Consider the following 12,861-nt stretch of genomic DNA (forward strand, 5'->3'; position numbering starts at 1 on the left):
TCAGCTTAAAGTTTGTGGTATTAAAGGATGAAGACCACAATTTATAAAGGGACATATAGGCTGCTCCTTCCAAAGCTAGGAACACTGCCATTGAAAGAGTGGAGTTTTTTTTCATGGCATGTTGCTAACTCTAAGGTGGTTTCGACAAAAGAGCACTTGGGACATAATGAGTAGGTTTCTGTTTGACTTTTCTAAGAGAGAACGAATGCAACATTTCAAAACACTAATATCCAAGATTCTCCATAAAATATAATGCGGCGACTCTTGAGCTGCACAACATGAAGGCTGTGAAGTTGTCGGGGGATGCCAAAGCCATTGCTCCGACAGCCTGAATAGAATGGCCAAAATCACATATGATCTGGGCCTTTTGAAACGATGCCGACTTCAGGCTTGAAAAGAGCCCAATGTCCGTGTTAGAAAAAAAAAAAGCAGCTCGTACAAAGCTCCTAGATGTCACAATTCCTGTCGCAAACAGACAAAGAGCCACACAGTCGGCAGGGTTCGAACCTGCGCGGGGAGACCCCAATGGATTTCAAGTCCATCACCATAACCTCTCAGCCACGACTACTCCTGCCACTTCTCACGTGGGTTCGGTTGTATAGTCATGCACTGTGAAACTGTCGTCGGTGCATCGTGCACACAGCAGCAACTGAACGTTACCCCAGATAGCCGTGCAGTGTGAAAAGAACAGGGACCCGACTACTTTGAAAATTGTGCAGTGTGAACTCGGCATTACAGGCATTCAGAACTCATTTGGTCGCAGGCAACTAAAGGGATCATCTGTTAATAGGCTTGAAGTTGCAACTTCCTAAATTAAAACAACCACTAGAAGACAATTTCACTAAAATGCTTCAGAATGCAGAAGACTATTGGTCAATAGACAATACTGGTTGAAACTTCACAGAATTCATAGAATTGTTCGTCCAATCATTGCATTTGGATTCAGACGTTTCCATGTCAACACCATCAACGCCGAAATGAATCTGCATCAGTCAGGTGGTACAACTAGCGCACTGCAATTTGTTTACATTCATTATCACCGTAATGTTATGCATTTTAGACATGAGGCAATTTAGTGCAGTCTTTCAACCTGTGACACTTTACAGACTCTGCTGTGTGCGTTCAAGCATTTTGAAAGAGGCGTGGCTTTGGAGAGTGGGATCTCACGCATTGATTCCAATGAGCCATTATGTGAGAGAACAGCCAAACTAACACTGGAATACAAAAATCTAATTCCTTGTTTTCCAAAAAAAGAAAAAAGAAAAAGAGAGGAAATGGTCTTACAAGTGTGAGATTTATTTGGTGATAAACAGGGAAAACACCATACATCCAATGGTTAAATCAGCACTGCATGCATAGCCACATTAATTATGGCCAGGACATTGGCCATAAGGGTCAGTTGGCTTTGGAGGTTCAGCTGCAGGCTTCATTGGAGGCGCTGCAGGCTTCACAGGAGGCCTCGGGGGTTCGCCTGCAGGCTTCATTGGAGGCTTGGGCGGTTCGGCCACAGGCTTCATTGGAGGCTTGGGCAGTTCGGCCACAGGCTTCACAGGAGGCTTCGGGGGTTCAGCTGCAGGCTTCATTGGAGGCTTCGGGGGTTCGGCCACAGGCTTCATTGGAGGCTTTACAGGAGGCTTCGGGGGTTCGGCTGCAGGCTTCACTGGAGGCTTTGGGGGTTCCACTGCAGGCGTCACTGGCAGTTCGTCTGAAGGCTCCAGAGGTTCGGTAGAAGGCTCCGGCAGTTCAGCAGAAGGCTCCGGCAGTTCTGTAGAAGGCTCCGGCAGTTCGTTAGAAGGCTCCGGCTCTTCGGTAGAAGGCTCCACTGGAGGCTTTGGAGGTTCAGCTGCAGGCTTTCCTGGTGGCTTTGGAGGTTCGGTTGCAGGCTTTCCTGGAGGCTTTGGAGGTTCGGCTGCAGGCTTTCCTGGAGGCTTTGGAGGTTCGGCTGCAGGCTTCCCTGGAGGCTTTGGAGGTTCGGCTGCAGGCTTTCCTGGAGGTTCGGCTGCAGGCTTTCCTGGAGGCTTTGGAGGTTCAACTGCAGGCTTCACTGGAGGCTTTGGAGGTTCGGCTGCAGGCTTTCCTGGAGGCCTCGGCGGTTCGGCTGCAGGCTTCACTGGATGGATACAGATAGTCAACTTCAGTCAGTCCGTTTATAGGCATTCAGTCTCAGATACAGCACAAAACCCAAATACCAAATTTTACACCTTAATTCTTAATCATGATCGTATTATTAATCATTTGAATTAATTTTGTAAAGCCTTCCTGTGCTATTGGCTGAATACTTTTTACATTGAGAACGATTAATTATAAAACAAGACAAACTGAAATGAGGAAGCTGACCCAAACACTAATATAATAACATAAATACCTGCAAATGGATCCATACACTGATGTCCACATCCATTGCTGCAGCATTTCTCATTGTTCGGACAGTCACTGTCATAGTAACACAACTCTGCACACATTCCTGCTCCAGACTTTGTGCTTGGACACTCCCCTGCCTTTGCTGTTATAGAGACACATGACAGAGAAACCACATCACTGAATACTGAATGTCTCATACACTGTATGAAAAAAAAAAAAAAAAAAAAAATCGTAGGAGGATTTACCGGAATATTCAGTCCATCTACTTCATAGTTTCACGTTTAGTTCAATGTGTTACTCACGGTTTCTTTGCAATTATTTGTGAAACTTGCTAGCAATTCCTGAGTGAAAACTTTTTCAGGGTTTTTTTTTTCCTGGAAGATGTATAGCATGCATCAATAATTAAAACTCACTGAAAACAGGCGGCACACACGCGGACCCACAGGGAAATTGACAGCATTTGTGTCCTCCAGAGCAGTCTCTATCAGAAGTGCAATCTCGTCGGGAGGGCACGACCGTCAGCATCGCTGGACACTGACCAGAAACTACAGAAGAGGATCATTAGGGGAGACCAGGAAGTGCTGTAATAGTTTGCTTCAGCATTTGCAAGTCAGGGGTTTTGCAATGAGTCTCAAACTTTATAATATTCACACATTTATCTGCTTCAAGTCAAGTAGCTTAGAAATCTACCATTTTTCACTAAACCACATCAATCAGTTTCAAAGACTGAGAGTGAAGTTACAACCTACCCCACTGTAGTAGAGTGAGTAATAGTGCAATGCTGATAGAAAGCATGGACATCAGTTAATTTGTTGTATACAAATTTACTGGTGTACATCTTCAAAAATGATGCCATCCACATGACCACCCTCATTTCCTTTTAAGCATTTTAATAAGCTACTCAACAGAAAACAAAACAAATATAGAAACCCACTATATATGTAAAATGCAGAGTTATCGGTTATAATTAGCTCCCCACGTTATATTGTAGGCTTATGCATTTCTTAAAACAAACAAAAAAAAGACTTTAGGCAAAAGTTTAAACTCAGGATTGATACAGTCCGGTAACAATTCTGCAGCCATATTATAACACTAATGTTCGTGTTTAACAGTAAACAAAAGTGCCCATTAGTGATTATATGGGTTTTACTTGTGCAATGAAAAATGCATAAACTTATGACAGTTTGCATATTTATACTTTGCTTATTATTAAAACTAAACCAACATACAAAGATGAACTTCCACTTGACGTCTGTACTGTATTTTTGCAAGCAGATGTGTCTGAAATCAAATTTTGTAAGGCACTTTATTTATGCACTTCTTCGGGCTGCGTAATGAAGCTAAAAGAACTTCTCACCTAGGACTCCAGCGTCTGTTGTGCTTAAACAAGCAGACAGACACAATAAAACAGCACTAAACGAGCAGTACACTTGAGCTGTCATCCTCTCGACCTGCAATCTCAAAATCAACTCTGCTGGAAGATGCACTGAATTAGTGAGTCAGGAGGGGCGGACCACAAAACTACAAAGAAAGACCCCTGTTGCTGCATCAAAATATCAGCTGAGTCCCACAACAAACACTATCAAAAGAGTTTAAAACACTTTATGAAAATGCGTTTTTAAAGATCCAATTGGGGGTCTGGGTAACTCCAACCCTAATGAAAATCATTTGCCTGCAGCTTTCTAATATAGCCTAATCTTGAAGCCCTTGATTAGCTTGTTCAGGTGTGTTTGATTAGGGTTGGATCTGCAGTGGTCAGGTGGTGCAGTGGTCAGGTGGTACAGCGATCACGTGGTACAAGTCAGAGTTCTACCACAAGTTACAAGTTGTAATTAAGACTAAACTCCTACACCTAAGGCTGCGGACATATATTGGAAAATATAGGCTAAGGGGAGCCTTAATGTAGACTATCTTTATCACCAGTGGGAGGCAGCAATGCACTAGTAGTGCCTAGTCTGCCGGAAAGGAATAGAAGAAGAAGAAGAAGAAGAAGAAACTCCTACACCTAAACTCTCCAGGAAATGGATCTCTACTGGAGACGGGCATAAATCTGCATAAATCAATCTTGCTGATTGATTTGCGATGTGAATCCATGCAAGTAATTATGATTGAAAACAATGTTTCCAGCCACTGTAGTGAATATAGTGGAATACACAGCCATGGTTATATCATAGCCAATTTAAAGGAGCCGTATGTAAGATTGTGGCCAAAACTGGTACTGCAATCACTTTCAAATTACTGTAGAACAGTGTATCCCCTCCCCCTCCCCCCTGACTCGAGGTTGCCAGATAGGCTGCAGAATCCAGCACGAACGTTTGTAGCTGCAGCTGTGGTAACTAGAGCTGAGCTGGCAACCCGGATGCAGAAACACTACTGACTTCGTGATTGGTAGATAGGTGGAGGGTGGCGCTTCAGGCCAAAACACAACATGACAACATCAACATCAGTTGAGGGCTGCAACTTCACTTTTTAAATGACAATATCCTGGCCGTACTACTGTTGTCAGTGATATAAGTATTTGAAATGAACATGATTTCTTAATGTCTAGTGACATATCAGGGCCATTTTATGATTAATTGAAATACATTTCTTACATACAGCTCCTTTAAATATAAGAACTTAAATCAACCCTAAATGTATTCACAAAATAAATGGGCAGCAGTTTCTTCAAAAAGACCACAAAATGAGCAAGTTTAATCAATATCAAGATATTTACAGATGAATTAAACGTGTCGTTCAAATCTTTTAAGTTGTTGCGCGTGTGATAACGCGTCGTAGGTCACATGATAACGTCAACATGGCAGATGTCCGGTTCGCATTCATACTCAACGAGATCTGGCTATAAAGTACCTACTCTTTTAGCGCTTGTTAAGTAAGTACTTATTGAAATTAAGTACCTACTCATTGAGTATGCGGTTTCGAACGCAGCCACAGATTTTCTGAACGAACAAGCGGGATGTGGAAGTTGCTCTTTATTTGGGATAAAACATGTATATAAGTGAAGAAGCCTTAGCAGAGGATGGTTTCGATCCATCGACCTCTGGGTTATGGGCCCAGCACGCTTCCGCTGCGCCACTCTGCTCGCCATAGAAGAAGTCCAATTCACAGGTGTTTTCATAAGGACTTGTGTTTAGGCACTCATGAAGAGCACATGTGTGAGCTTATCTTCAAGTAAGAACACAGCATGTTTATAAGTGAAGCAGTCTTAGCAGAGGATGGTTTCGATCCATTGACCTCTGGGTTATGGGCCCAGCACGCTTCCGCTGCGCCACTCTGCTCGCCATAGAAGAACTCCAATTCACAGGTGTTTTCATAAGGACTTGTGTTTAGGCACACATGAAGAGCACATGTGTGAGCTTATCTTCAAGTAAGAACACAGCAAGTTTATAAGTGAAGCAGTCTTAGCAGAGGATGGTTTCGATCCATCGACCTCTGGGTTATGGGCCCAGCACGCTTCCGCTGCGCCACTCTGCTCGCCATAGAAGAACTCCAATTCACAGGTGTTTTCATAAGGACTTGTGTTTAGGCACACATGAAGAGGACATGTGTGAGCTTATCTTCAAGTAAGAACACAGCATGTTTATAAGTGAAGCAGTCTTAGCAGAGGATGGTTTCGATCCATCGACCTCTGGGTTATGGGCCCAGCACGCTTCCGCTGCGCCACTCTGCTCCTGATAACAAAACTGCCATACCCACAACTTTTCAAAAGGACTTGCGTTTAGGCACATTTGAAATGCTCCTGTCATAAATTAGATCAGTTGAAAAATATAGAGTGTTTTAGCATAGAGTTGAGGCAACTTTTCTTCAAGTAGGAGCAGAGCATGCATTTAAGTAAAAAAAGGTTTAGCAGAGGATGGTTTCGATCCATCGACCTCTGGGTTATGGGCCCAGCACGCTTCCGCTGCGCCACTCTGCTGCTGACAACAAAATTGCCATACCCTACTGTTTTCAATAGGACTTGCGTGTAGGCACACTTGAAGCGCTCTTCTGTCATCTATTAGAACATGTGAAAACTACAGAGGGTTTTAGCACACACCTGAGGTGACTTTTCTCCAAGTAGGAACAGAGCATGTAAATAAGTAATGCAGTCCTAGCAGAGAATGGTTTCGATCCATCGACCTCTGGGTTATGGGCCCAGCACGCTTCCGCTGCGCCACTCTGCTGTAGACCACCCCAGATGGGACTCGAACCCACAATCCCTGGCTTAGGAGGCCAGTGCCTTATCGGTCACTGGGGCTGATAAAAACCTGCGCTCATGTGCCCCCATTACTTTGGCTTCAGTGACAACAACAGCATAGGCATTTAAACAAGGCCAGCACACAATGTAATCCGGATGACCGACTACTTCGACAGGCCACTGGGGCATGACTCGCTTGCCCTACTAATTCTCCATCTCATTCAGGTGGCTTAGTCAATGAAGCGTTTGAGTAAGGCATATGTCACGGGGTGACCAGGGCCGGAACCTTTCTGTATGGGAGTTGTTGCTATGGAGGAACCCTTCCGGTGCAACACCGGGCCGGTTCCGGTGTCTCATGAACAGGGCGGAAATGCAGCGAGAGTTGATCGGGCGAAATCACTGGCACGTGCGAGGGAAAAATCCCAAGCGGTGATTGGGGCGCGAGAAACATAAAAGACGCTGACATTGGAGAGAGAGGGTAGCGAGGGAAGGAGGAAGAAACAGCGGGAGAGGTGAGGCACGCAGCACGCGAGCGGCCGTGGCCGCCGCGGGAGGCCGCGGGAGAGAGAGAAAGTGAGAGAGAGAGACGGAGAGAGAAGACTTCGGCTGGATTGCGGGTGTAAGCCTTGGTTGCACCGTGAGTCTGTTGAATTGCAGTTTTATTGTGGAAATGAGCACGAGTGGAACCTTACAGTGTGTGGTGGATATGCGAGTGTGGGAATTATTTTGCTGTTCACTCGCAGTCACAGCTATCCATTCTTCTCTCTGCCTGAGTCCAGTGAAGAACCTGCTAACGCTGTGAGTTACACGTATCCATTCCATTCTCTGCCTGAGTCCAGTGAAGAACCTGCTAACGCTGTGAGTTACATGTATCCGTCCTCTGTCTGAGTCCAGTGAAGAGCCGGCTAATGCTGGAAGAGCCGGCTAATGCTGGAAGAGCCTGCTAATGCTGGAAGAGCCTGCTAATGCTGGAAGAGCCTGCTAATGCTGGAAGAGCCTGCTAATGCTGGAAGAGCCTGCTAATGCTGGAAGAGCCTGCTAATGCTGGAAGAGCCTGCTAATGCTGGAAGAGCCTGCTAATGCTGGAAGAGCCTGCTAATGCTGTGCCGAGAAACGCGAAGAGAACGCTGAAGAGAATGCGGAAGCTGTGGATTATGTCCATTCCTCTCTCTGTCCGAAGGTGCTGAGAAATGCGAAGAGATACATGAAGAGATAACCTGAACCGAAGAGACTTTTAACATTGTTTTTATTATTTAATAAAGAGTATATTTATTTTGAATTCTGTGTCTGCCTGTCTCCTTCGTGTCCACGGTCGGCTCCTCAGGGGCGGCACGCAAGCGAAGGGGTGGGCGGCCAGCTGGCGCTCCACCCCGACCTGTGACATAAAATGGCGTAGTCGGCAGGATGCCGCCCTGAGTTGAGCGACCGTGGGCCGAGGGTATGGCGACCAGTTTTTTTCTCTTTTTTTGTTTGTTTTTGTTTTGTCTTTTTTTTTTTTTTTTTTCCTCTTTTCTTCGGCGTCCCGCTCCAGGGACTGGAGCGGATTGGTGGGGGAGGATGTCACGGGGTGACCAGGGCCGGAACCTTTCTGTATGGGAGTTGTTGCTATGGAGGAACCCTTCCGGTGCAACACCGGGCCGGTTCCGGTGTCTCATGAACAGGGCGGAAATGCAGCGAGAGTTGATCGGGCGAAATCACTGGCACGTGCGAGGGAAAAATCCCAAGCGGTGATTGGGGCGCGAGAAACATAAAAGACGCTGACATTGGAGAGAGAGGGTAGCGAGGGAAGGAGGAAGAAACAGCGGGAGAGGTGAGGCACGCAGCACGCGAGCGGCCGTGGCCGCCGCGGGAGGCCGCGGGAGAGAGAGAAAGTGAGAGAGAGAGACGGAGAGAGAAGACTTCGGCTGGATTGCGGGTGTAAGCCTTGGTTGCACCGTGAGTCTGTTGAATTGCAGTTTTATTGTGGAAATGAGCACGAGTGGAACCTTACAGTGTGTGGTGGATATGCGAGTGTGGGAATTATTTTGCTGTTCACTCGCAGTCACAGCTATCCATTCCTCTCTCTGCCTGAGTCCAGTGAAGAACCTGCTAACGCTGTGAGTTACACGTATCCATTCCATTCTCTGCCTGAGTCCAGTGAAGAACCTGCTAACGCTGTGAGTTACATGTATCCGTCCTCTGTCTGAGTCCAGTGAAGAGCCGGCTAATGCTGGAAGAGCCGGCTAATGCTGGAAGAGCCTGCTAATGCTGGAAGAGCCTGCTAATGCTGGAAGAGCCTGCTAATGCTGGAAGAGCCTGCTAATGCTGGAAGAGCCTGCTAATGCTGGAAGAGCCTGCTAATGCTGGAAGAGCCTGCTAATGCTGGAAGAGCCTGCTAATGCTGGAAGAGCCTGCTAATGCTGGAAGAGCCTGCTAATGCTGTGCCGAGAAACGCGAAGAGAACGCTGAAGAGAATGCGGAAGCTGTGGATTATGTCCATTCCTCTCTCTGTCCGAAGGTGCTGAGAAATGCGAAGAGATACATGAAGAGATAACCTGAACCGAAGAGACTTTTAACATTGTTTTTATTATTTAATAAAGAGTATATTTATTTTGAATTCTGTGTCTGCCTGTCTCCTTCGTGTCCACGGTCGGCTCCTCAGGGGCGGCACGCAAGCGAAGGGGTGGGCGGCCAGCTGGCGCTCCACCCCGACCTGTGACACATACACACAGATTTTCTGAACGAACAAGCGGGATGTGGAAGTTGCTCTTTATTTGGGATAAAACATGTATATAAGTGAAGAAGCCTTAGCAGAGGATGGTTTCGGTCCATCGACCTCTGGGTTATGCGCCCAGTACGCTTCTGCTGCACCACTCTGCTCCTGATAACAAAACTGCCATACCCACAACTTTTCAAAAGGACTTGCGTTTAGGCACATTTGAAGTGCTCCTGTCATAAATTAGATCAGGTGAAAAATACAGAGTGTTTTAGCATAGAGTTGAGGCAACTTTTCTTCAAGTAGGAGCAGAGCATGTATTTAAGTAAAAAAAGTTTAGCAGAGGATGGTTTCGGTCCATCGACCTCTGGGTTATGGGCCCAGCACGCTTCCGCTGCGCCATGAATGAATTGAATGAATTGATTCATTTGATTCTGCTCCTGACATCAAAATTGCCTTACCCTACTGTTTTCAAAAGGACTTGCATGTAGGCACACTTGAAGCGCTCTTCTGTCATCTATTAGAACATGTGAAAACTACAGAGGATTTTAGCACAGCTGAGGCGACTTTTCTCCAAGTAGGAACAGAGAATGTACATAAGTAAAGCAGTCCTAGCAGAGGATGGTTTCAATCCATCAACCTCTGGGTTATGGGCACAGCACGCATCCGCTGCACCACTCTTGTGTAAACCACCCCACATGGGACTCGAGCTCTGCTATAAACCACTCTGCTGTAAACCACCCCAGATGGGACTTGAACCCACAATCCCTGGCTTAGGAGGCCAGTGCCTTATCCATTAGGCCACTGGGGCTGATAAAAACCTGTGCTCATGTGCCCCCATTACTTTGGCTTCAGTGACAACAACAGCATCTGCATTTAAACAAGGCCAGCACACAAAGTAATCCGGATGAACGACGACTTTGACAGGCCACTGGTGCATGACTCGCTTGCCCTACTAATTCTCCATCTCATTCAGGTGGCTTAGTCAATGAGGCGTTTGAATAAGGCATACACACAGGTTTTCTGAACGAACAAGCGGGATGTGGAAGTTGCTCTTTATTTGGGATAAAACATGTATATAAGTGAAGAAGCCTTAGCAGAGGATGGTTTCGGTCCATCGACCTCTGGGTTATGGGCCCAGCACGCTTCCGCTGCGCCACTCTGCTGTAAACCACCCCAGATGGGACTCGAACCCACAATCCCTGGCTTAGGAGGCCAGTGCCTTATCGGTCACTGGGGCTGATAAAAACCTGCGCTCATGTGCCCCCATTACTTTGGCTTCAGTGACAACAACAGCATCAGCATTTAAACAAGGCCAGCACACAAAGTAATCCGGATGAACGACTACTTCGACAGGCCACTGGGGCATGACTCGCTTGCCCTACTAATTCTCCATCTCATTCAGGTGGCTTAGTCAATGAGGCGTTTGAATAAGGCATACACTATGGCTTTGTTCGAAAGCGCATACTTCCCTACTATTTAGTATGGGAAAAAGAGTAGGCGAGCGATAAAGTATGTACGAATCCAAAAGAGTAGGCGAGAATAACCTGGGTGACGTACTAATTATCGCGAGATTCAGACTTAAGTGCATTCGAATATGCCTACTGTCCTACTATATAGTAGGCGAAAACAGTACGTGAAGGAAGCAGTTCGAAACATCAGTATTCATAAAAGAGTAGGCGAGAAGTTCCCGGATGGCTTACTGCTTTTGCCCAGATTTTCGAGTGCTCAACCGATGGATACTCTTCTATCCCAGGGGGCCACGCGAGAGGATAAATCATTATCAATCATCGTAGAGATCAGCAACGCGGGTGCTTTCAAATGTGAGTAAACACGGTTCCTTGTGTTAAAATTGCATGTGTTGAACTACTGTAGAGTAAACTGTTGAATTGTTTAAGGTGTAAAGACGTTACACAGTGTAGTATAGTTGTGATTTTGCTGTAAAAAACACGTTTTATTATTTATAACGTTAGATAACGGGAGCTCCAGTAAGGACATGTAAGTTAGGTCTCTAAAGTGGATTTACATAAACCATACATCATAAAGACGCTTATTTTAAATGTCTATTTACATCTGACAGGAAAATCTTGAAATGTAACATGAAATAGACATCTGAGTGATGAATGTGTGCTATTATGTAGAACAAATCTATAAAGTAACTAAACATAAGTTATCTATTTAATTTGTCCATTAGTAGTTGATAAATTGAGGGACATTTATGTTGGATAAAAAGATAAAACAACCTCAACATGTAAATGTAGTGTTGAGCTCATAAATCACAGAGGTAACGTGAATCTTGTCTGGATGTTACAGGGACAGATGAACAGATGTGTGTTTATCCGGTGGAGAGTGGCTCATGAAGCTGAATGCTGCCATAAAGGCTTTGAGTCAGTATACTACAGAAATGAATAACAACAACTATTTAAATATTAAGTTGTAGTTTATTTTAATTATTGTAATTTCAAACAGAGCTATTACAGCACTTTTCTGATTCTTGATCTCTGTGCATTTGCTGCAGATCTTTTGTGGTGGAGCAGGACCTACAAGGAAAGATGATGGCGGCATTTGTGAAAAAAAAGTGTTTTTGTCTTCTAAATAATACTGAAATCAAATGACATTGTGCGGTTGAAATTACTGCTTTTGTGTTATGTTTGTGCATTTTTGTAGGATCTGAAATGTCAGCAGGCTGGTGTGAGCACTGAGGATGAGAAGCCCAGAGCTGAATCCTGGAGATGGTGCCATGGATGAGTCCCTCAATCACTCCACTTGCCCTTACGAGACCCTCCATCACTCCACCTGCCCTTACGAGACCCTCCATCACTCCACCTGCCCTTACGAGACCCTCCATCACTCCACCTGCCCTTACGAGACCCTCCATCACTCCACCTGCCCTTACGAGACCCTCCATCACTCCACCAGCCCTTACGAGACCCTCCATCACTCCACCAGCCCTTACGAGACCCTCCATCACTCCACCTGCCCTTATGAGACCCTCCATCACTCCACCTGCCTTTTTTGCCTCAGATTGTGAAGCACAAAACAACACGCAACAACCTCAGGCACGAGGGAACGGCTCACCTCTGGCGGTCAGCTGATTCATCAGAATAAAGCCGCAGAATGGGAACCGCTGTGTTGAGATGGCAGAAGGATGTGGGGTTCAGCTTCTGTAGCCTACATACATGATTGTAGTTTGAATAAAGCTTTGTTTCATGTGTTGACTTGTATATGCATTTGTTTATTGTGTGATAGTGACTTTCATTCATTCTTTTACTAATTTATTAATATTTCTAATTTGTTGTCAGTAAATAAAATATAATTATTTAATTAATGTTTTATTTAATTGTTTGAAAGAAAATGTATATATGTTCATTATATACACATCTAGAGTGTATTCATGCATAGCTATGTCATATGACATATATTACATTTTGTTTGTTTTATTGAATTATATCATTTTCAGTAAAAAGTAATATAATTAAGTATTGGTCAGCATTTATCGTTGTTATTATTGTATGTTTTGGGGTGGGATAGCAATGCAATTCATTCTGGGGTAATATTAATTTTTAATATTAATGATACTTACATTTTTCGAGTACAAAATCAAGAGTTTTCCTCCAAAGGCGAATCT

At 45.0% G+C, this 12,861-nt stretch overlaps 1 protein-coding gene across 1 annotated transcript; it reads right to left on the bottom strand.

Moving 5' to 3' along the window:
- Nucleotides 1–1,139: 1,139 nt before the first annotated feature.
- On the bottom strand, nucleotides 1,140–4,020 carry LOC311088064 (uncharacterized protein). The gene is made up of 4 exons (XM_084121713.1): nucleotides 3,719–4,020; nucleotides 2,775–2,906; nucleotides 2,366–2,503; nucleotides 1,140–2,110 (listed from the first exon to the last, which is right to left on the bottom strand). The coding sequence occupies exons 1-4, from the start codon at nucleotides 3,801–3,803 to the stop codon at nucleotides 1,365–1,367; spliced, it is 1,101 nt and encodes a 366-aa protein (XP_083977839.1). The 5' UTR covers nucleotides 3,804–4,020; the 3' UTR covers nucleotides 1,140–1,364.
- Nucleotides 4,021–12,861: the final 8,841 nt, after the last annotated feature.

The sequence above is a fragment of the Abramis brama genome (genome assembly GCF_963993115.1).
Source record: "Abramis brama genome assembly, chromosome: 8".
NCBI classification, from domain to species: domain Eukaryota; kingdom Metazoa; phylum Chordata; class Actinopteri; order Cypriniformes; family Leuciscidae; genus Abramis; species Abramis brama.